The 24,037-nt window shown below is 46.4% G+C and overlaps 1 protein-coding gene across 2 annotated transcripts in view; it reads right to left on the reverse strand.

Moving 5' to 3' along the window:
- Positions 1-22,993, reverse strand: part of Stumps (DBB domain-containing protein stumps) — a 33,899-nt gene extending 10,906 nt beyond the window's left edge. Inside the window, exons 1-5 of one of the 2 annotated variants that reach the window (XM_076897717.1) lie at positions 22,911-22,993; positions 17,087-17,138; positions 14,392-14,857; positions 14,065-14,262; positions 13,681-13,958 (exon numbers count right to left, since the gene is read on the reverse strand). In XM_076897717.1, the coding sequence (XP_076753832.1) occupies positions 13,681-13,958; positions 14,065-14,262; positions 14,392-14,857; positions 17,087-17,096 (952 nt within the window). In that variant the 5' untranslated portion in view covers positions 17,097-17,138; positions 22,911-22,993. Of the gene's footprint in view, positions 1-13,680; positions 13,959-14,064; positions 14,263-14,391; positions 14,858-17,086; positions 17,139-18,289; positions 18,485-22,910 lie in introns of those variants that run through there. The other variant, XM_076897715.1, reaches the window with a different exon arrangement.
- Between the last annotated feature and the right edge of the window lie 1,044 nt (positions 22,994-24,037).

Consider the following 24,037-nt stretch of genomic DNA (forward strand, 5'->3'; position numbering starts at 1 on the left):
TATCGTCGACGACTGACCGGCTCGAGAGGAACGATTCGACGCGCGGAACGACCATCGAATTCGAACCGATCAAACCTCCCCCTCCACCCCACTACTCCTCGACGTTCGCGTCATTGTTTTCACGTACGGACTCAGAAATTAGACGATGCCCATAATTATGATGGACGAGCACGGAATTTTAAACGCGGATTCCGCGTCCTCGTTTGTTTTCGACTCAAATGGTCGTCGAGGGTTGGGCTACGAACATTTTTCATCTTGCGAAGGAAGAACCTCGTAGAAGTTTCCATCCTTCGACCAAAATCCTCTTGATTTATCGTTCATTCGAAGACTAGCTTCGCTGTTTGGAATCCAATGTACTTAACTTGCCATGATCTTATTTTAAGTCAAGTTACGCATCTATCCACTAAAGCGATTAAAATAAATAATAATCGTATCTACAAAAGCTCGACTACAGAAGCCATCGAATTTAATTCACTGGGCAATCTGTTGATCGTAAAATATCGTATAATAGCGTCGAAGTAATAGAATCTACCCTCGATAGTTTCGTCCAAGGACTCGTCGAGGCTCGTGAAGTGGCATAATAGATGGGGGACGAGCGATCGTCGAGAGAAGAAAAGGCTAGAACGGCTGAAAGATGGTGGCAGCTGGCTACCATTTGTATTCGCCGCGAGGCATCGGGCCCCCGCATACGATTAGCATACTGCATATCCTGCGCATCGGGTGCATCAGGACGACAACACGCTCCGGCAACACTTTTCGAATGCACGAAAATGTCGCCGCCGTGGGGAATTCACGAAGGACGCTTTATAAATAATCACCGATTCTCAGATTTCAGCCCCCCTCCGTTAACGTCCTTTGTCTTTCGCGAAGTTTATCACCCTAGAAATGCAATCGAACACAGCCATCGATCGATTGTCCGTCCAATTTGAACAAATGTCAACGTTAAACGTGCAATTTATTTCGGGAACCACGAATCCACCTGTATACATTTATCATTATTAAGAAGCAACGTCACAGCGGTTAATTAGAATTTTTAATTACTATTGTTACCGGTTAACTATTGTTACTGGTGCTAATTATAAACAATTCGAAACGCGCCTGAAAAACGGTATATGGAACACTAGAGCACATTTGTAAACAATGCGAAGCGACTCCGTTAACGGTCTCCAGGAATTTTCCTCGAACGAAATTGCTGACAATTAGTAATTAATAATTAAGCATAATAAAGTAAGCGTTACCGAAATACTCGATGCTTCGTTTCGCGTAGTGGTTCTCCTCCTTGATCTTCATTTTCCCGTTGATCTCCGTTCACGTAACAACTATCAATGGTACGGGAGGTTGGCGATTTTCAACGCGAGCATGTCGTACCGATCATCGTCGCACTCAGTTGGCGGAGAACAAAAAGGATCGTAAAGTATGCACGAGTTCGATATGTCACCCGTAAGGGAGTTTCGTTTCGACGCGTCTCCACTCGACGTGGAATACCAATGATTCCCTCGATGGAAAAGAAAAATGATAATTTCAATGAGAGGAGGAGATCGTGGTAGGGAGGGAACGAGCAGTGTGAACGCACGAAAAATGTTAATGGAAGAAAAAAAGAACGTCCGGCTGGAGCGCGGCGCGCCTCGTCACTGAACATCTCTCCCGAGGGTTGTTTCGGGAGATGCATTCGGAGAACTCCGCGGGCCGCGCGCATGCGCCCACGGCTGCGCCCGGATCTGCGCAGACGCGCCGTTCAAATATTTCGGGAATCCACGTGGTCGCGCCGCGTGAGAATCGCGGCGCGGAATTTTCATCCCTCCGCGTTTTCACAGGAATTACAAGTTGGAAACGCTAGGAAACGCGATTCCAACTATCGTAAACACAATCTACGACACACCTGTTTTACAAGCGAGAACGAATTGTTTTTTAATTGATAGAATTAAACGAACGTAGCTAGCAGGAATTCGCGTTAATAAGGAGAAGAGAGTTCAGTATTTCGGTCGATTTTATGCCGTGTCTTGTTAGCTTACGAGATTTTACGTATTCGTAACGAAGTAGAACATTTTTCTATATTCCAGTTTTTAAGGGAGATTGTAATCGGCTAATTAGTTTTCACCGGGGAACGTATCGCCGTCAGAGGCGATAGCGATCGACGCCGGTCGTACGAAAATGGAAGTCGATAGCGATCGCGGTTTGTCGACGCGGACTCGGTTTAATTAAACATTAATTGAGTTAATTAAGGAAGAGCGGCGCGAGGCATCCCGGGACGTGTATCGCTTTACAAGCCGGACGGTCTTCTACTGTTGCAATTGTTGCACGCAGATGCGTTTCAGTCTTGCCTAGCTATCGTTTCAGATAAGGAGAACCGCGCAAACTCGCGCATCCTAAGTAAACACGTTATGGCTCCAGGCGAGGAGAGTATGGAAATCGCGTGGCAAACATCCTTCCCGCGGCGTCGTTACAGTTTCTAACACGTTTAAAACATGAGATTGTGAAGATAACCGGGACGATTCGCCTCGATACGAAAGAAATTTCTCCGCTTTAATCTCGCATAGTTATTCACCCTCTGTCTAGAAATACAAGTCCGCCCATTACCATTTACGCGCGGAACCGTCTATTAATTAATCCGCCCATTAGCTCCTACGATGTATTTTTCATGAGACACACCCAACGTCATCTGTACGCTTCGCTCAGCTATCCGAACGTCTACAAAATTATCGATAAACGAGTAACTCGTTAATCTCGTTTTTGGCTCCCCTCCCCGTTTCTAATTTCCGTTTTCCTTTTCCTTCCACCCCTCGACAAATGAAGTTCTCCGCGCGGTGCGCTTTATAGGAATGGACACGAAGTCTCTCACATGTAGGGGGAGCGACGCGACACGGTGAGCCACGATCGTCGGCGATTTTCTCGACGAGGAACCTTGAACAGGGCGCCCATTCACGGAGAATATCGAAATTCCACCGAGTCGCGTTTAGGCGGCTCCCTTTTACACGCTCCTATTTCCGTTGCCGCCAGCTAGAAGCATCCGACACGGAGCTACACGGTTTTTTCATCGGGCAACGGAGTTTCGTATGCGCTGGCTCTGTCCGCCATTGACGCAATAACGAACCTTCTTACGCGTACGACACTCTAACGAATTCGAATTGAAGAACCAGTGGTAACGCTTAAAGCCTTCAACTGCGCGCACTTTTAGCACAGCGATAAGAAAAATGAAATTGAAATGCGTATTTCTATTTTTTATTTTGTCGTGAATGATGCAGAGTGGAGAACACGTTGGGCAAAGAATCTTTGACAGGAAGAAAGGGCGATTAAAAAACAAAAGGAGATTTGTTTTAAAAGAAGCACGGGTACAAAGGAAGGCGCGATAAAACCGTCATAAACCCGAAGGGTTTCGTTCCAGGAGGATCCCAGGAGGTTTTTAAAGGACACCAATTACAGTATATCGCTTCCGCTGGAGTGCGTTTCCTTCCATAGAAAACGAGCGAAGAGATCGCTCGGGGCGTGCCAATGGAATAACAAGGAACGGGAAAATAATTGCTTCCAGGTATTATTCGCAACGGAAGGGACAACAGGCTACTCCTATAAAATACGATTCATCTTCATCCGATATTCACACCCAGATTCAATTCCCTTCGCACGTACACGTATACATGCACGACCAAATATCCCACGCGAACCTCACAAATTTCGATTGAAAAGAGAACATCAAATAGATCCTACATTCGAAATATACAAAATTACGAATATATTCGAAATCATTCCCTCAGCAGTGCTCCACGTTTTATCGCTCCACTCGCATTTCCCCGCGATAGAGTCAAGTACTCTCCATGCAGTAAGAAATTAGCCTCCAAGAAGGGAAGAGGTCAAGTTTCCCAGATGTCGCGGGTCGTACACATTTTTTTCGGTCCCCTCTGCATCGAGGAAGATGTAGGACACAAGCCTCTCGTTACCTTGAACTTAGATAACCTCGGCCCTCCATTGACGAGCGTTTTCATCTCGCGCTCGCCTACCGTTGCCTCGACGAACATTTTATTCGACGGTAATCCGTTTAAGGCCCTCGCGTAACCCTTTAACTGGGAAATTGGGCATCTCCGATTACGGAGCGGCTGACGGTCGGAAGACGTGGTCGCGACCGAGTGACCGTGGCCAAGGAGGTGTACGATCGTCTTGGTGTCCCGTGGGCGCGCGGCTCCGCGACGACGACGTCTTGTCGCGCGTGTCGAGCGTAACAAGTGCCGCGGGTGTCGCGCGAGCCTTGAATCCGTGTTGGACACAGAGCTAAGGACGAGTAATGGCTCGAGTCGGTTCTTCGTCGTGGTGGAGTTTTGTGGAAACTATCGGACGTTTATGGGGGGATAGTGATGTGTTTGCCGAGGAGTTTGAAGAGGGGCATTGAATGACAAACGGAGGATCGCGTTGGAATAATGGCTCTTAAAATCGGACACTTCGAGGAGTAATAGCGTGTACCAGGGCTGAGTTTCAATCTGACTTAGAAAATTGAGACTCTCGTTACGGAATATCTGCTCTTACGTTACGGATTCTCACTTAAAAGTACCGACAAACGAGCTCCTCGAAAGTGACACTGTTAATTAATTTTATATCCTTTTTTCATCCGGCTAGCTAGAGTTTCGAGTAATGAAAAAAAGTGTAAAGCTTCCAATTTCGTGGAATTTGAAACTAGGGGCACCGCAGGGTTTCGACGTTCCGAGTTCATCTCTGCTAATTGGTACTAGATTAAAAGTGTAGTTTATAACAATAGGCATTTGTGTTAATATTCTTATGAATTTTGAATAGGGATGGAATCCTGTACGATGTTTCTATAGTTTGAATGGTATTCCGCTCGCTCGCGCAGCCAACCCTCTTTTCGCGAAACCCTCGCTAGTTGGTTCCGCGAACTCGCGATTTATATCTCTCGACGCTGCTAAATATGACTAATTACAGGGCTTCCGACAGCAGGCGGCACTCACCACCAGCTGACCTCTTTGTACTCGTAATTACGACCGACACTCTCTCTTATTTCCAACCAGGTAACGACGCTGGGTCATTGTCTGGAAAATTCTCCTCGTTTAAGAAAAAATTGTTCTTGAAATTCTTTAATCGAACCAACCCTTTCTCTCGTTATCCTTCGCTATTTTGGTCCAATACGTAAGCGTGGGTTTTACGAGACGTCCAGTTATTCGTTTCCATCGCGCAACGATTTTCTCGTGACGGCGTATCGAATGGAAACGACGTGATTACCGCAATTGCAACGTCGCTGATTCGTACGGGGGCAACCCCCGATGCGGTCGACGAGGAGTCGCCGACGGAGGGCAGATAAACCGTCGCGAGTTTTCCCCCGATTTCTCGGAAATCTCGCTCGTGGCAGAAATAATGGCAGATAAATTTCCACGTCGCGAACCGTCCCGTTCCGAGGAGCGCAGCGATTAATGAGCCGTTCGCGGTAAGCGATTAATAATCGGCGGCGAGGAGGGGTCGGAAACAGGGAAAGAGAGAAGTTGCTAATTTCGTAACTGTCGTGATATCAACCGCGTTCTGCAGCCGATGCATTACTGTTCGTATTTTTAATGTAAGCAGTCCACGCGACAGTTACGACCCGGTCGAAATATGAGTTTTGGGTTATTACTGTCGGCTAATTGGCGATCGGGTAAAGATTGACTGCTCGGTTGAGAGGAAACTGGATCGCAATAAAAATTTGCGGTAAATTTCTGGATATTTATTTTTTACTCGTATCATCTGAGTTTTCTGGGGCGACAAACATTCATTTTCGAGATCCTAATAATATGGTTGCTCCGAAGAAGTGGAGGAGTCAGCAGGGGGCATGTAAATCAGGATTATCTGTTCGACACGGATTGAACCAGAAACGACCGTGGCCCTTATTTGTTACAACTATCTTAGCTCACAGATAATTTATCTGTGGTAGTCGTAAATCTCCTAGGAGATAATATAGGGGCCGATCCTCCACAGAGGCTTCTCTTCGTGATATTTTGACCCTTGCACGCTGTTACACGAATCATGGGGATTTATTCACATCCACGAAATCAAAACACTCATCAATACATTGGATGAAATACAAATGCAGTTTCGTAATTGCTACTGAAGTTAGAGGAATGTTTTTAATGATCCTCTTCCCTGCTATATTAATCGTTTGACTGTGACGGAGAACTTCGAAATTGCTTTTCTATCTTCTATATTTGACAATGAAGAATCGAGATAGTTTGAACACGCGGAAGAAGTTCGAAGCGCAAGGGGAGAATTTGAAACGGACGACACGAAACTCAAGCGTATCGAGTTACAAGTTAGGATTGCGCCTGAAAATAGGCAGCCGCGCGACAGCGCTGACGACACGCTGTACTTGTTACGGGGTTCCTTGCAACATAGTTGCGCAATTTTTTTTACAATTTTCTTTTGCGTAATTACCATGTACAAATTTCACGTAAAGGTTCATTCCTATATATTATGCTAGAGTCTAAAAAATTGTTTAATAATTTATTCCAATCAGAATTAAATTGTGCAAATTTTTCTGATTTCTTTTAACAAGCATCGCATTTCATTAGCCAAGCAATCCGTGCAATTATGTAAAATATGTTTCCGTCCCCTACTGATAAACCTCGAGCGATAGAAATAATTAATACTCTCTAATCGTTGTAATTGACAGTCATCCATCAATAATTATCGTCCCGTTTCAGATGTCTCGTTCTCATTTTAAATTTCTGCTCCAAATGCATCAGTTTCAATTCGTCCGGTTTGAAAACAAACCGAGGGATAACGAGACGAAAAAAGAAATTGAAATATGTTAATTGAGACGGTGTTAGACGTAGAGTAACTTTTTCCATCGCTACCGAAACAACCAATAAAGCAGTTTAACTGTAAGGCCCATCGAACCAGAAGCTTAAATTGTTTAATCAAATAAACTTCTTCATCATCGTCGGCAGTTTACTATTCCAGGACTCAAACAAACTCTTCAACGCGGGGCTGGAAAGCGCTGGCACAAATTTACGAGGCTTATAGAGGGCGGCAGAGGTGTGTCTGGTTACTTTCCAAGTTTCACGACTGACTCTTAACGAGCTCGAAACTTTCCGAGTCATGATCTCCGTAGGCGGTCAACCCCGCGCGGAAACAAAAGGGCGGCTGGGAACATTCGATTAGGCTGACTCGTTAAACATGCAAATTTCCTACCCCAAATCCTATCTATCCGATTGAATTCGATGGAACCTCAATTTCTTTTCCACGCTGTTAATACACTCGCTCAAATATAAAAGACTCCTCTCGTGGATTATCGATCGATTACATCATTTTATTCGAGTTCCCATTTTTAATTGCAATCCTGACTTGTCCGATGTTTGGAAAATTATTAACATATTTTCCAATCGCGATTTATCGAAATCTCCAATCTCGATTTTCCTGTGGCTTCTCTTTGGAGATAGAGGAGGGTTAGGGATCCGTGTGTACGACGAAAAGAGATACGTCAGGAGATAGAAGAAGGTCCCTCAAAATAAATAGCCTTTACCTATCGTGGCAGGCCCGTATCTTTCTCCAGGCCTAGAAGAGCAGATAAGACGGTACGGATTTACAATATCTACAGGTGAGATCTTCTCCCAATGCATGGAGGGTGACCTCTCGGAGGCGGAGGTAACACTGGAGCTTAATACATTCATTGGAAACCTACCGAATCGCTATTCAAATCTCGTGGCTTATCGTAAATCAAATTTTTCTAGAACCGAGTCAGCGAGACTGAATTCGAAATCAAGATGGTCGAATTTGGCGGGCGTAATTTCTCTTGGAACTTCAAAGCGACTTCCAGGGGATGAACAGCGAGGCGTTAACGGCCGGAGGGCCGTCGAAAGTTCGCGTGATATCCACGACGCCAGCGCCGGGGCGCTTTTTCGCGGACAACGTAAAAATAGAGGAGGACGAGCGGGCGAGCGTCGCCGCGCCGTTGGAAAATGCACACGGTACACGAAAATAAGCGGCCGGCGGGCGGATAAAAATAATAAGGGGGCGGCTGTGGAAACGGAAATAGCCAGGGACTTTATGCCTTATGCACGAGGGGCGGCCGACGCGGCGACATTTCACGCGGTATTTACCGACGATTGTCGCTAAATCGCTCCGCGCCGCCACGGAAACAACCGTCGCCCGCTTCCGTTGCGTAATTTATTCGCTGCGATTTGTAGAGACGCTCACCGAACAGATGGACAGTTTTAGAATCGCCCGCTGTTCCGCGTACTCCGCGAAGTATGTCGCTCCCTCTTGAGATTAATTAAGGGGGGGGGGGGTGGTTTCTCGTTCGTCATCCTCCTCATCTTCGAAGTTACGACCCCCCCTCTAAAAAACAATCGTCGCGCGTTTCACGCGTACGATAGAATGTTTTATTCATAGGGGCTTGATCGAGCAGTTTTGCAAATTAATCGACGACACGATCCCATTCGATAGCGGAGCGTCGCTCGAAACGCTATGCAAATGATTTACGCGCGGGTGCACGTACGTGACATTCGTACGAGAACGTTATCGGCAGAGCAGCAACAGTGTACTTCCGGTTCACCGAATAAATCGCAGTTGCCGGACATCGCGTATTGACCAATCAGAGTTCGTTTAGGTAGTTGATGTCCGTTCCGGCTCCAATCACGTGGCCCTTTCCAGGCCGCGACTCGAAAACGGGCCTCGGAATCGTTCCCGAGCCGTTCTCTCGTCTTTCACCGCGATTAACCCTCGTTTCAGAGGCTCGTGTGCCCTTTATTAAAGCACAATGGGGATTTTTATAATTCGATACGGTCCGCGGACGGGAATAATTGCGGCCACGTGGGTCGAAGACGCCGGGATGGGTTCCAGGGAACCCCGACTCTTGTTAGAGATTTCGCCTTATCCGTTCTGGATTTTAATTGAGGGCTGAAAGGGTTCAATTAAGTCGCGACTGTCGGGTCAAGAGGAGGTTTCTCACTCCCACGTGGCACGGTTCTTTGTAATATTCGTTCTTTCACTGGTGTGCTGGCCTTTGTCGAAGAAAATGGGAAATGTAATGGAATCTCAATATTTCCGAAAGGTTCTCTTTCAGATTCTATGTTGGAATCTGCGAGGCATTCCAGTGGAAATGCTAACACAGAAGTAATGAAATGTTGTTCTTAGAATTTAAACGAGAGATGAAGTTTCAGCGCGTGCCACCAGTTCCAACAGACGATGTTCCACCTACTGCACGCGTAAACGATGCTACCCCAATTTCTAGGCGGCCTGAAAACACGCGTACGAACGAGAGTTTCTCGAAACGAATTTCCACGGGTGGCCTGGTGAGAATCACTCGATAAGAGGAGCCACGTCGCCCGTTTCCGGATGTTTGCCAAGCGCCCAGTTAGGTAATATCGATAAATACCGGCGTAGGAAAACAAATCGGTTCGAAATAATCCCTGAAATCAGGTCGAGCCACCGCTGCGAGCGTAACACGCCATTTTGCCTCGCTGGATAACTTGACTCACCGATGATGCCAATTAGCGCGATTGACGAAGCTGAAGACCGATCGAGGAATAATTAAGGGTAATTACACGTTAATGGAAGAGTTCTATCTCTTTCTTCCCTCCCTCTTTTCCGAGGGGGAGAGGGATTGAACGATGCGAAAGGCGGAAGACCGCGTCCATCCTGGCGGGATAAGTCTTCGATTCCCAGGTTCTACTGTGCACGCGACGCGAGCGATCGGAGCGGTTAATACCGCTATAAACGATTAAATGGTAATGAATTTAAATTAATTAGGAAGTCGAGCGGTTGGTCCGATAGCGTGAATGGTTTCTCACTATGCTTTTAATTATATCGGTTACGGATCAAGGGTTGCCTTCGTATCTCTTTCGATAGGCACTAGAATTTCTTCAAATCTACAGTTTTTTTTTATTCAAAAACGAAAAAAATGAGATAAAATGATTTTCATACGTTCGCATGCCTCTAATTTAATAGGGGAAGGGACTTTCTAATCATCTGCGATGTTCTCCACGAATTTGCGGTCGAGAAACGCCGACCCACATTCGTCGATCATAACTGGATACAAATTGCCGTTTAAAAATGGATATCGATAGTCGGGGCACGTTTTAATTCCGTACAATAACAACGTGTAACACGTGGACGGGGGAATGTAGAATGAAAATCGAACAGGCTGATCGAGAGGGAAGGAAATCGAGCGCGTCGTGTTCCGGAAACGAAGTTCGAGCAAGGGTGGGACCGGAAATCGTGCCTGACCGACACCAGGAAGCATAACCGGTGTATATGTGTATACACACGGATGGAAAGAGGCATGTGCCGGTGGAATGCTTAATTTCACGGTTATTGACCGGCATCTTGCAGCCAGATCTATTGGGACCTGCTCTATTGTCTGCTTAACATGCCAACGAGACGAGCTTCGTTACGCGAAACAGAATCGTTAATTATTATTCCGCATCTCCGCGTCGGTGCAACAACTATGTGTTTCCTGGTGTCTGCTGGCATTATCGAGCGTAACTGAGAGGAATCGTGGAAAATATTCTGCGTGCGTAATACGTGTTTTATACCTGTTATTTTAGTATCAACCATTTATATTTCTCTTTTTAAATGTATTTTTAAGCGAGCGAAATTTTGTGATGTCTGCATCTACAGTTGTTTTCAGTGCTGACTTTTTTAATTCTTTTTTTTTTGCATGACACGAGTGTAAAATTGCTCAAGACAAAAGAAAAAGAATTACAAATTTTAGAACTTTCGAAATCACTTGCAAAAAACTTTCAATTACACAGAGAGCATCAATCACAGCATATCGTTCCAAACGGCTCGATAAATGATCGATAAACCGCGAGGACACCTCGAGCAGCGGCTACGACACACAAGTGGATCCTAGACGTCCCTATCGCCATTAAAAATCGATCACTTCTGGATGGCTCGAGCACAAACGTCTAAACGGAAGCGCGACAGGTCGCGTCGTAAAGCTGGCATACGAATCAGCGTCGCTCGTCGACGCAGTTTGTTTTAACGACGCTGGGTGAACAGGGTGTCACGAGGGACGCCTCGTCCGGATGCAACATGGCGCGGTTCCGCGGTACCGGATGCACCGGTTCTTTCGTCGTGTCTGCGCGTGGCTCGCCCCGTTGGGCGACGCGTACGCAACGAGAAAAATAGTACGGTAAAGTGGAGTGTATCCTTTCGACGGCTCGTACGTACGGGACGACGTGACAGTGTCAACAAATGAACGAAAACTTCCGGTTGGTACGGAGAACGACGATCCTGTTACTGTCGTTGCTTCTTTAATTCCCCGCTCTTTAATCTCTTCAGACGCGCACTGGTACATGTGCGCCTTGTTTTTTAATTAAAATTATTCTAAACGAGTAAAAAAATTGAAATTTCATGGAGAATTACCTGTTGTAGAAATATTATTGTACAGTGGCATTGATACTCTTTTTTATTCCACTTTATAATGATTAAGAATATGCATTTCTGGTACTTTTTACATTCCAGCTCTTTTTCATTTTTAACTACTCCTCTCTGTTTGGTTAATGGACTAAAAATCCCATATTTTTAGGAGGGAGTATATAATAAAAAGCGATCGATAAAAAAGGAGTACCGCGAGTTTGTTTATTCTTTGTGCTCTCCGGTCTGGAAAGTGAGTTCTTTTTCTGTGCTCGTTCGACGATCTTTGGGGCTCGGCTGCGCGGATATCCACGCTTCATTTCCGGCTTTAATTGAAAGCAGAGACGGGGGAGAACCGCGAGCGAAACTTTTTCGAATTATTTTTTGAAACTTGCCGTTTACATTTTACTAAACCGCGAATACAACAATCTACTTGTATACTCCGATAAAATACACTATTCTTTCAAACGCATTGCAGTCTCACGACCCTACAAACTTCTCATTTAAAAAGCAATGAAAAATACACTGTAATCGCAAATCTAGACATATAACAACTGCTCGAACAAGTATAAATTTCTGAATGCTACTAAAACAGTGCTTTCAACGATCCAACGGAGGTTTCAATTCGAACGAGAAGTCTTGCCAGTGGTAAATCCAGACACATCGCTTGTAATTCGTGTTGCGGTCCCCATCGGATGGTCCCGGTGGCTAATTAACCGATAACAAAGGGACACGTGAGACACGTGGACGACATAAGTTCCCGGTAGCCCGTGTCCGTGTCACGTGGATCCGTCGCGATCCGACGGGTCACGCACGGCCGTAAATTTAACGATCCGTCTGCCGCGTTTCGGGCCGATCGGCCGCCACGGCTCGGAAAACGGGCCCCGTACGACGAATACTAACCGCGAGGGGCTTCCGGGGGCCCGTTGCCGTCTACGCACGTCCTCGCGCAGCCGAAAATTATCTCTTCGAGCTGATCAAAGATCACCGGATATCCTTTAGTACCGCGGATTCCGAAACGGAATTTCAAGAGGACCCTTTGCCTGGGAATTGCGCGATTTTGACCTGCCCTCCGCGAAAATCCTGATCGCGTGTGAATCGTGAGAGATTCCGAGTGACATTGATGATGCAAACATTTTTCCTGACATTTTTTTTCTAAGTTCGAATGTTTCCTGAGTTTCTCATGCGAAAAGCTTTTCAGAGTTCCGTAAGAATTGCCAGTCAAGGTTTACAAATGATTCAGAATTATACAGCGTTGATCTTGCCGATGAACGAGATGCTCGTTTAACTTGGCTTCCTCAGCTCTTGATTAAAAGGAAGAGGAACCTTGTTTGTTTCATGAATAATCCCTTTGAAAATCCCTCGAGGAAAGTATCGCACAACTCTCTTAATTTGTGTTACTTAATTGCTCAAACAGAACCTCTGGGACCTCGTTTCCTTAAACAAAATCCCTACAATAATCCTATATATGTAGATAAATGTAAGCTGAGTTAATTAACTGTACCATCTACTTGTTGTCTATCTTTCTCGGTAGCAAACATTATTTTATGCAAGTAGTTTACTGTTCAAGCCATCGCAATATACTGTTGTACGCATTACAATGTGATTACGTTGTGGAAAATCGAATAAAACGAGTCGGTTCTCTCGACAACGAACCTAACTGGGCGTCGAAGAAATGCGAGTCGATCCGCGCAAATCAACCGGACGATCAGAACCGAGACGCCGGCTCGAATTCGTAACGAGGCATCTGTACGTGATTCGAACGGGCATGCGGGCGCGCGCTAAGCGAAATCTGGCCCGTGGGAACGGTCCGGGGCCTCCTCCGTTCGAGTGGCGGCGGTAATCGCCAGGCCACGATTCATCCGCAAGAAGGAATGAATGGAATCGCTGAATATTCGCCCGTGAGAATCACGCGGGGGCATTCATTGAACCGCTGCTGGTCTCTGCGATTCTAAGCTCCCTTGATCGGCCAATTAAGTCTCGTTGACTCGTTCATCAATATACCACTGTGGTATCGGTCAAGTCGGAATAGTAACGACTAGAAGAGACCTTTAAATAATCTCTTACGAGTATATGCGTATACGTATGGTGCTTGAATGGCGTTTGCGGAGTCTCTCCTCTTATACTCCTAACCAGCATATTCTTTGATGGGTGTTATTGAAAGATAAAGGACATATCAGCTCGTTTTGCCATCGTAGAGTCGCATGTGCGATTGTACCTTAATAGGATTTCTTTTAGTACAAGTATCCTAACGAGATTAAAGACAGAGGGGTCGGTTGAAGCATTGAGATTCGTTTTGGAATTCGTTTCTACTTTGTACTGTAATTGCTGTCTTTTGGTTTCGTCACTCACCCCTGCTTGAGGAACTGCGATGACGTCTGTGCCTGGACCTGCTGCAGGACCTCCCCTTCCGGTCCTCCGCGTGGACACCGTCCACTGTGTCCACTGGCACTGGAGGTGCCATTGTGTCTGGTTGTACCAGGACTGTGGAATTGTCGGGTTGTCGTCTGGTGACGTTGTCTTTGGTTGACGAAGCTCGATCTTTTCCTAGGAAAGTGCCAATTGAGTGTCTTCTTCGGCCTGCTGCGGCTGATCCTGGCGCTGGCAGGGTGGACGAGAGATTGTAATACCTGAAACGGAACAATTGTTAAGCTTCCATATTAACATCGAAGTCATTTCGTAATAATTAAATTTGTAGATTGAAACATATGGTGAACAATCTATTTTATCACTGACCTAGCGTCATCGACTCCTACGAAGACCTCGCTGGAATCTCGATCGTCGTCGTCGTCGTCGTCATCGTCGTCTTGGTCATGGTTGTCTCTAGCTAATCCGCAGTACACCATGTCGTTGGACAGAAGTTCGCTAGCGGATTTTAACGCTGCCCTGCTACGTCCTGGTCGCCTTCTGTCATTCTCAGAGTGCGAATGTGACCTGTTGAGAACCATGCATCTCGCGTTAATTTCTAATATTACATTGCAATTTGTTCCATTAACCGTCAAGCTTAATGTTTCATTTACATCCTAAACATTGCATCCAAGAGAAAATCTAGGAGCTACCAACCTGTGAGGCAGATAAGGGGAGGGTGGCGCGACGTCTGATGGTCTTGGGTCACCCTTGAGGAATTGTTGGGTTCTCTCGTTGTCCGCGTTCGCGCTGACGGACCTGAACAGATTCCTGAAACTTCTCCTCTGGTTAGCAGTGCCACTTTGACCCGCATTTCCGCAGTGAGACTGTCCATTCCTGGGCAGCATGGGTACCCTTTCCTCCGTGGGCGTCGACGGGGTCGAGGCGCCTGAAGCGCTGCTTCTGTTGCTCTCCTGCGGCGTCAGAACGGTGACGGTGGCCGTCGTGAGGACGCTCGCCGTCGAGTTGGTGCCCATCTTGCAGGGGCGTCGACGGAACAGCGCTGTCAACCCCGACGGACCCTTCGAGGGTGGCGAGAAGGAGACGCTCGTCGTCGACACGGGCGACGTCGACGTCGACGACGTCGCTGGCCCGCTCGACAACGAGAAGTACGATGGGTTGTCTGTAAACATGCGGACCCGGGTACATAGAGTCTTCCTGATCAACTAGATGCCCGTTCGAGGACGTTCTCGGGGCTTTAATTCCGGATTTAACTCGTCGTTGGAGCCATTTCACTTCTCGTTCGAATCGTTTCTACACTCGTTGGTTGGGTTTATAGAGAGCTAGTAGGTTCTGCAAGGTGAAAGGTTCGCGAAATCTAGCGTGGGCTATGTTGCCATTTTTTGGCTGATTGTGGACGCGAGGAGGCTGGTCACAAGTGTGATCAATTAATTCTTGGATATTTATTACAAGATTTTCTGGATATTATACTCATGAAGCACCAAGTGTCTTTAGCCTCGTATCATAAAGTACATGAACGGTCACACTCAAAATGCTCACTGAAGTACGAAATTCAGTAATCAACGTTGTCCAATGTTCACGTTATCACAGACAGCTACGTTGAAAGGAACTCTTCGATGATTCTCCTGGAGAACGATTAAAGAGCAATGGTCACAAGTGGGGTTGCGTGGAAAAAAAAAGTATTCGCGACTAGACGAACACGAGGTCCACCTGAGACTGCTCGGTCCCAGAGAGATACACCATGCCTATAGGACGCCATGAACGATTCGAATGGTACTTGAAAGTGGTGGGATGGACCGGACGTGGTATTGTCCCCCACCCTGTAAACCAGAAGCGGAGAACGAGCCAGCCGTACGCGGCACCGGAAGTCAGCAGCGGCGTCGTTCACGATCCGCGCGTTATTAGTCTCCGAAGATGAATTGACCTCGCGCCATGACGGGGGAAACAGTGGAACGAGTGGAGGGAAAGGGTGGAGGAGCCAGGAGGAGGGTTTCCTGCAAAAACGAGGCCGGCCTCGAGACTGTAATATTATTCTCGCGACGACCTCTCGACCTCGAATCGATCGACTCGATAAATTATTGCAACGTCATGGTCACCTTTTTATTAACGGTTATAAGCCCAGAATTATTTTGATTTTCACTATACTCTTGTTATATCTGTATTTAACAAGAGAAATTACTGTACGTTAGTTCTTAAGAATGTTTCAATTATATTTCATGGCAGATTCTGTCGTCCCGCGATCTACGACGTAGTTCGAGGGGTTCCGTCCTTGTTGAGTTTCTCGAATAATGGAATAATGGTATTGCAGGTTCTTTGGGGAGTTTCAGCGAGCCGTAATCAACTCTGTTAAAAGTTTCGAGGCGGCGGGACTTAACAATCCCTTTGCACAAGTTTCAAGTTTCAATGCAATTAGTGACCTTCTGTTTGCGTCTCGCGTTTTTCACCTTTTCCCTTTGCGACGCGACTTCTCTGCGATCCAGCGCCACTCTCTTTGCTTCGTGAACTTTTCTCCCCTTTCTTTTTTTTTTTTTTTTTTTAAGTAAATAACAGAGTTGAAAAGAAATTCGTGTACGCGTCCGTCCGTGAAGATAAAGGATAGGGAGCCTTTGAGGGTTTCTAGAATTTGCATGATCAATGAGGATTACGTTCGGTGAATATGAAAATTGGAACGGGAACTGTTTCGCTGTACGTTCATCTTCCGTGGAATTCAAGTCTCGTTCCTCTGATCGCCGATCGAAATCTTCCGCCGGAGCCCCGTTTCGCTCCCTGCACTTTTCGAACGTGATCGAAAAGTTAAAGGAATTCCTGAAAATCTCGCTTCTCCCAAGTCACTCGAAAGCTTTATTCTTCCGGTTTTTTCAACAAAGAAAGCAATAACTCAAAACGAGAGGTAGCCAGTGAAGAGAAATCACGATTTTCCAAACACTTCGACGTAACTCACCTTCCCGCCTATCTTAATTGAAAACCACCCCAATGTTGCCATCGAGAAAGTTCAGAAAAATGATTAAAGATACGAATCGAACGCTTGCAAGCATTTCGAAAAAGCGTTAGAGGGAAAATTCTCGATGATGCCTGAGAAAGGAAGCCAGCGGGCCACGAATAAGTGGCGAAATTCGAAATTGCCAGCGTTGTCAGGTAAGTCGATCTCGAACGTACGGATCGAGGATTCATCGGCGATGGCAGTGACTTGCGCTCACCGCTGGGCAAACGAGAGGGCGGAAGGGAAGGTGGAAAGGAGAAAAAGCGCGCCGTGAGGGCGGAATACGCGGTAGCCAGGGGCCGCGATACGTGGCCGCGCGTGATTATGCGTTACTATGCGTGACCGGGGTGCGAAAACGTCCTCGAGATGTACGTGACCGCGGATTGGTCCAAGAACGGTCGTAGGGCTTACCGACTGCCATGGTGACCCCTTGCACGAGAAACGGTTGCTGCTCCTCTGGCTTCTGCAAAAAGAAAAACGGGACACGCGTTTAGAAATGCTTTAAAGATGAGGAGGAACGTTTGGGAGTCTAGAGGGACTCTTTCCAGTGGAATTTTTTTCAAGTCAAGTCAACTCCGAGGTAATTTCTTTCATCGATAAAACGTACGTCAGGATTTAATATTCTAATAGCCAAGGTGGTAATCGCTAATATCGCGAGACTCTACCTGATTTTTCGGTTAGAATATCTTTCACAATTTACTGCGTTCATCTCTCATAAAAATTGGTAAACTTTCTCGAGACGACCTTTTATTAATCAATCTTCTCTCTGCTCGATCAACGTCCGCAAGGAAGAACTTTGAAATTTAGTAATTTTCATTCGCCAACCAAATATAGATTAGCTGCACCCAGCAAAATTTGCTTGGTGAAAAACGATCGATCAACCCTTCCCATAAGAAGTTAGAAAATGAAATTAGCGGAGGCAGACGGAAATTTGCAGAAATCAGCGGGGAGATCCGCGACTCTGGCTAAGTTCGAGGGGATCTTCGATCGCGTTTCGTAGGCGTTTCGATTCAGGAGCCGCGTGTCCCCGCGCGTTTCATTCATCGCTGAAAATACGCGGGAATATTATATTTAGCGCAGTACGCGGGGAAGCGAGTGTCGCGCGATAACCGCGACAGGTTTATGGTGGTGGGAAATGGGATGCGACAGAGGAAAACGGGGATCAGGCCTGGGGCCATCCCATTCACGTTTTATCCGCGAGGTATTGGCGCGCTCTCTTGGAACTCGCTTTCGTTCACCTCGCTTAATTCTCGTCCCGAGGTTGGCTTAATTGATCGTTTCGATTAATCGAGGTAAGACGAGAGTAAGCTTGCGATATTCTTGGAGGGATACGATTTTTATCGTAGCGGAACGTGGGATGAGTTACGAGAATTTGCGCAATTAGACGCAAGATTTGGTTGCACCCTCTTTCAAATTAAAACGGTGAATTTGTAAAGAACAAACAAGTTTACGGTCATTAGAAGTCAATTGCTGATGCACATTTCGGTGCAACACCTTCCACAATATAATTAATCGCATTATCCACCCTCAGATTAAGGTCGAGGATAATCTCTTCGCCGATTAAGGGTGCAAGCATAATATAATCTCGGGAAGGTAAACCAAATCTGCTATTACCTGATCTTCGAACTTCATTATGGGATTACTGTTAAGTCGGATAAATAAATTACGCGTTCGTAAAGTCAGTAGATCTAACGAACGGTAAATAAAAATGAAAAATGGTAGATGCAAGCGTGGATATAGATTTTATAGCGATCGTAAATTGTTTTCCATCACTTTAAGCGAGTCGACGATGATTTCCGTGATTTTTTCTTTTCCACGATGGCTCCCCTGGTCTCGGGCACCATAACGTTGGGCCAAGGTGTTACCGGGTATAATTATTCTCAGCATGCAACGGTAGCTTCGAGCGTGCTGCTATTAAATTCTTGCGCAACTGCACTCGCTCATACAAAATACCATTTCGATAGCTAGAAGCGGAACTTCGCCATCGCGCATTTTCTACCACTCTCATCATCCGCCCTCGGATATCACCATCGGGATTCAAACGCCCCACGCGTGTTTTCGGCTCTCCTTAATACCACGTCCAGCGTTGCTAAATTAATGAGTTGTTAAGTAGCCAACAGACTTTAATTACAATGGTGCCTCGATAACCACGACCTCGATACTCGCACGCGATCCTCGCGGGTGCTGCAGGGAAATTATAGAGGCAGTATCTCTCTCATTTAAACGCAAGTTAACTCGACGGCACAGGCACGAACTTCCGCCTAAACTTCTCTCCCAGGTTATCGAAGTCGACCACCGATCCCCTGTTCGCTACTTGCTTCGACTTCGTTCGACTAAGTGGCACGTGTAAACGGAAGGTTACATGTTTAGAAAATTGCCTCCAGTTCAACGAAACTCAGCTCCATGATTTTCAAAAATTACTCGACCAAGGGAACCTTTCGACCACCGAATCGTGCATTCCATCCGCATCCTTTCTGTCCCGATTAAACTCCGCTACCCGAATCGGCGAGAACTCGCGCGCATCTCATTCGACCTCGCATCGCCAGCAGAATTCCTCTCGAGTCCACGGGAATTCGTTTCCCCAGAACTCGCTCGAGAATTCCACGGAGCCGTTCTACGCGTTGTTGCAGGCAACCGGAGTCGCTACTATTTTCGTGCAGCTTCCGTCGACGAGTGAAAGAGGGACAGAGGCCGGAGAAGGGGACAGTGGTACGTGCCAGAGGCGAGCAAAAGAGGCAGAGAGACGCCTGCGCTCGGGTTATCGTTCCCATGAAAGCTCGACCGCGGTCTGATTTACTCCCCCGTCCAAATGGATCAGCTGATGGGACGAATCACCGCTGCTGCCCGCATAAATTGCCTTGCACTCGGTGCAATGTCGCGAGCCAACCCGTTCCGTTTCGCTGTCCTCCGTTTCTGAGTCTCTTCAGGCCTTCTGGGAACCGCGACGCTGGGGGTGGCTCCGTTTCGAGAACGCGTTTCGCGGAGACGTTCATTTTCCTGTGCCATCGTTCAGTTTTCTGTTCGTTGTTACGTTTATATCTTCGGATTCTTTTCGTTCACCTCTTCTATCTGTTCATCGTTGCTCTTTTTTTTAAATAATTACCTGTTCTTTTCTTGTAATTTAATTTCTCGGTGGTGTTTCTGCAATTTGAAATACGCAGTGACAAGATCGCGTGCATTTAGTAGGTTTCTAATTAACAGTATCTAGCGCGATTATTAGTTTGATTCGCTGTCTTGTTATCGCACTAGTTGGACCGCCGCCATTTTTCTCGACACATGCTCGCGGTTGCAGCCATTATCTGTATTGTACTCGCTGACTGTAACAGTGGCTATTCCATTTAATTCACTCTACGTATTTATCTTTTATATTGCCATACTCGTACAGGATGTTCTAAAAACAGTTCACGCGGCGTACTTTCGAAAAGAGGCTCTTCAAATGATTTCTAGCCCGATTCCCCGCGGACTTGTCCCGAGGAATCTCCCCGATTCTCGCGACTGATTCGCTTCGAACGTCAACTATTAATCCCCGCGGGGTTCGCGATTGCGGATCACTGCCAAACGATCCGAGGCGCTCCAAGAATTTTCGAACGTGTTTGGCGTTTCGTGGGTCAACTCCGCGAATCTAACTCTGTCGCTTCTTATTAGGATCATTCCTCAAAGTGGCATCGTAGGACTCAAGAGGCTCCACGAACCCAGATATCCATCGCCAACTCATTTTGCAACCCTCAATCTTTTCAATTTTAAAGTCCACTTAGATCGTTTCTACAGTCACAGACACGAACGCTTCTTAAACAATTCTTAAAGACGATCACCATTGGTGGTGTAATACAGTTCCATCGAACAACACTGTACGAGTCTTTCACGGCATACGTACGATCGTTACCTGGCCAAGAGCGAAACAAAATGGCACTCGGCACTGGCCGAGCGCTCGGAGCCAGCAAAAAGCCGAACCAGCCACGGTCCGTTGATCGGCGGATCGTTATAATTTACGCACTCCGTGCTAATTAACGGCCCGTCACATTTAAAGGAACGACCTCGCGTAAAACGTTAACGCGCGCGGAACGTTCTCCAAGCGTCCCTCTTTACGGGGGCACGTGCACCGCCGGATGCGCTGCCTTTTTCATCGCTGGCAGGTGCTGCGCCTCGCACGAGTTAAATGCAGTTCAGCTTGACCCGGCAGCGATCGACGAACTTCTTTTTCACCTTGAGGCAAAAATAGCGGCCGCGCCGTTTCGACCGCTTTGCATGCGATATCTCCGCTTTGCCGGACTCCCCCTTCCGTTTTCGGGGCACGAGATGTTACTGGCTTTCGTCGCGCGTGAAATCTTTTTTAATTAAGGGTACGACTTTTCTCTCGCGATCCCACCATCAGATCTCTTTCTCACGTGTTTCAGAAATAAAGAGTTTGTACGTTGGACACTTAGGAAACCCGTGCAGCTCGTTTTTGCTATTGGATATTACTTTATAGAATATTTAGTTGTCTAGGGATTCCTCTGTTCTATTCGTAGTTTAAGTTCTAGTTTAGAAATTACCATTATTTCGTTGAAAAGACCGCTGTAAACTCCATTCGAGGTGAATACCATCCACGCGAAACAAATTTTTATTCTAACTATCGCGGCTGATTAAGCATCGAATGATTCGCACGTGGCGTGCATCTTCACGAGCATTGTTCGCCGCTTACGCAACGCGCTGCGTTTATGGCACCGATATCTTCGGGACCAACGGAACGCACGCGTACGCGCTCGATCATCCATCCCCGATTCGTTCGTTCTCTCGCCCCTGGATCAAGGTCCGTAGAGTCGAATTTGGTGCAAGCACGTTTCAGCGCGTGCCATTCTTTTTCGGCCCTCCTCCACTTTCTCTCGAAGCCGATATTCGAGGTTACGAACGAGGACGCACGAGGCCAGAAATTTAATCGTATTAGTAATTAACAATTCCGGTATTTGTCTATGAAAAGTAATAGAAAAAATTAAAAAGGTTTCTTCTAAACGCAAGCAGTAAGAAGCAAAATGTAAATTTTCATCGTGGTATTCGAAACGAGGAAAATTCTCGAGGCATCGATTTATCTTAGAAAACAAAGCGCGTTGTGCTCGAAGCGCGTGTAATCGTTTGAGCTTTTTCTCCCACTGCTCGATTCTCGAATATCTTGCAAAATATTTACACAAGACTGAGAAAAGAACGCGTCTCTCGTACTCTGCAGGCCAAGAACAAGTGTCTGACTAAAGGCACGATGGACGTCATCTACTTACGCGTTTCTGTTATTTACTAAACATCGTAATGATCGCCCATCGATTCTCTTATTATAAAATCGTTTACGTAACGTCGCTTCCTCGAATTTTCGATCGACCCAGATCTGTTTCCTCCAATTTTTTCCAATTTTTTCCTGTCCAAGATTAGTCGAAAAAAAACGAGAAAGAATTATATAACAGCACAGAAATACAACTCGCGTCGAGGCTTGGTTAGAAGTACGAACGAAACGAATTCGCGTGTAACGTTCGAGCGTCTGGTTAAGTTCGGCTGTCAGGTTCGATCTATTAATATACACAGCGAGCCGCCTGCCTAATTCCTAATGGAATATTCGTACAGATTTCTTGGCGTGGACGCCTTAAAAGTATTCGTCGCTGGAGTACAGCCGGCCATTACTTATTTCGCTACGAACGAGTTGAAACGCGCGAAGAAATTATTTCGATCGACGTCGAAGGAAGAATCTCATCGCCTATCGCTTTAAGATCAGTAATTTCTTTCTTATACGTAGGATTTTTCAAAATTGCCGTACTTGAACAAGTATTAGGATCTCAAAACTGCCTTTTAGAACAGCGACTTTAGCTTGGGGTGAAAGGTGCCATTTATTTTTATGGTTATCGCACGAAGACTTGATCTCGCGATTAAAATGCATGGTCCAATGCAACGAGATCGAGAAGATACGAAAGTTCTCGTTCCGTGGAAAGCGACACGTCGTTCGATCAGCTGATCGTCCACGTGCTCCGCGTTCCTCGGACAATATCCGCTGCCCCAGTGAAAGGGGATTGTGAATTGGTATCGGTTGAATGAGTTTTCGACGGAAAACGGCGGAAGTAAATCCGCCTTGGGATAATCTCACTGCAAGGGAATCTCTATTAGCCATTCGACTGAATACCTGATCGCTCTTAAGAGTCTATCGTACGAAAAATCTGAGAAAACTCTGAGAAAACTCCAATAATAAGAGCAATTTTTCAACTCTATGCAATCTTCTTACCTTTCCTTAAATTATTCTATAGCTGACTTGTCGAAGTTTCTTCTTGAAAACTCCATTCTTCATCGAGTCTCCTTTCGCTCTTCTTCGACGTTAACGTTGCTTCCTCAAATGTTGTACTCTTCTCTAATTTTTTTATTTTTTGAGATCTTCTCGTCGATGTTCGAGCGATTTTCAGCGATCGTCTCTTCGCGATTCGAGGCGAAATTATTTTCCACTTCGAGGCACGGGCGTAATTGATCGAGTCTTCGAAGAAAAGGCGCCACTCGCGGCAGAATTTTTCGTACGCGCGAAAGAACGACCGCGGTAAATGAAAGGTGGCATTATTCGTTCGATTAACGAGGCCCTTCGAACGTTTCGATAACTTCCTTTTTATTCGGGCACCGCCGCGAAGTGTTCTTCAGCGGCGCGCGTTCAGACAGCATTAAACGACGCTACTCCCGGCTTTTTCTTCGTCCGCCACTCGAACGCTCTTCTCGAAAAGTGGCCACGGCCAATTAGAATGTTCGCTCGAGTGTTTCTCGCGAATACTTTTCCGGGGTTCCTTCTTTCGCTTCCTCGCCAGCGCTGATACGCGTTATTTCGATGCGGCAATCAGTCAGATTCTTCAAATAACTGTCCTTTGTTGAATTTTTAACAGGCTCCCCGACTCTCCTCGCGCAACTTCCCAAAATGGCTCCCAAATTGCGCGCGCAGACCTTCGAACTCCTATCTTTAGAAGGATCGACCTCCGAATTTCTATTCGAACGATTTCCAAATCGAATCACACCGGTATAGCGATCCACGACGACACTGTCGCGCACACGCACTCGTTGAATTTTAAATAGCCAGGAACACCAACCTAATTGGCGCCAGGATGCCCGGCGAGTGTAAACACCGATAAGACCGCGCTCCGTTCTGTCGTCGAATCGATTTCTATCGACGATTCGATCCGATCGCGGACTCCCATCCCCGGTCTGGATCAGTTTCGCAAGGTATTTACTATTCGATTCATGGAATTGCAAATCGCCCAAGAAAATATGCCTTGAACGCTTCGCTGGAATTCCGTATTCGTGGCGTTCGACAAACGTTACACCTCTTCCAGGAAACGCAAGTAAATATATCTTCGAATCCTTATCTTCGCCCTCGTA

Source organism: Xylocopa sonorina, chromosome 7 (genome assembly GCF_050948175.1).
Source record: "Xylocopa sonorina isolate GNS202 chromosome 7, iyXylSono1_principal, whole genome shotgun sequence".
NCBI classification, from domain to species: Eukaryota; Metazoa; Arthropoda; class Insecta; order Hymenoptera; family Apidae; genus Xylocopa; species Xylocopa sonorina.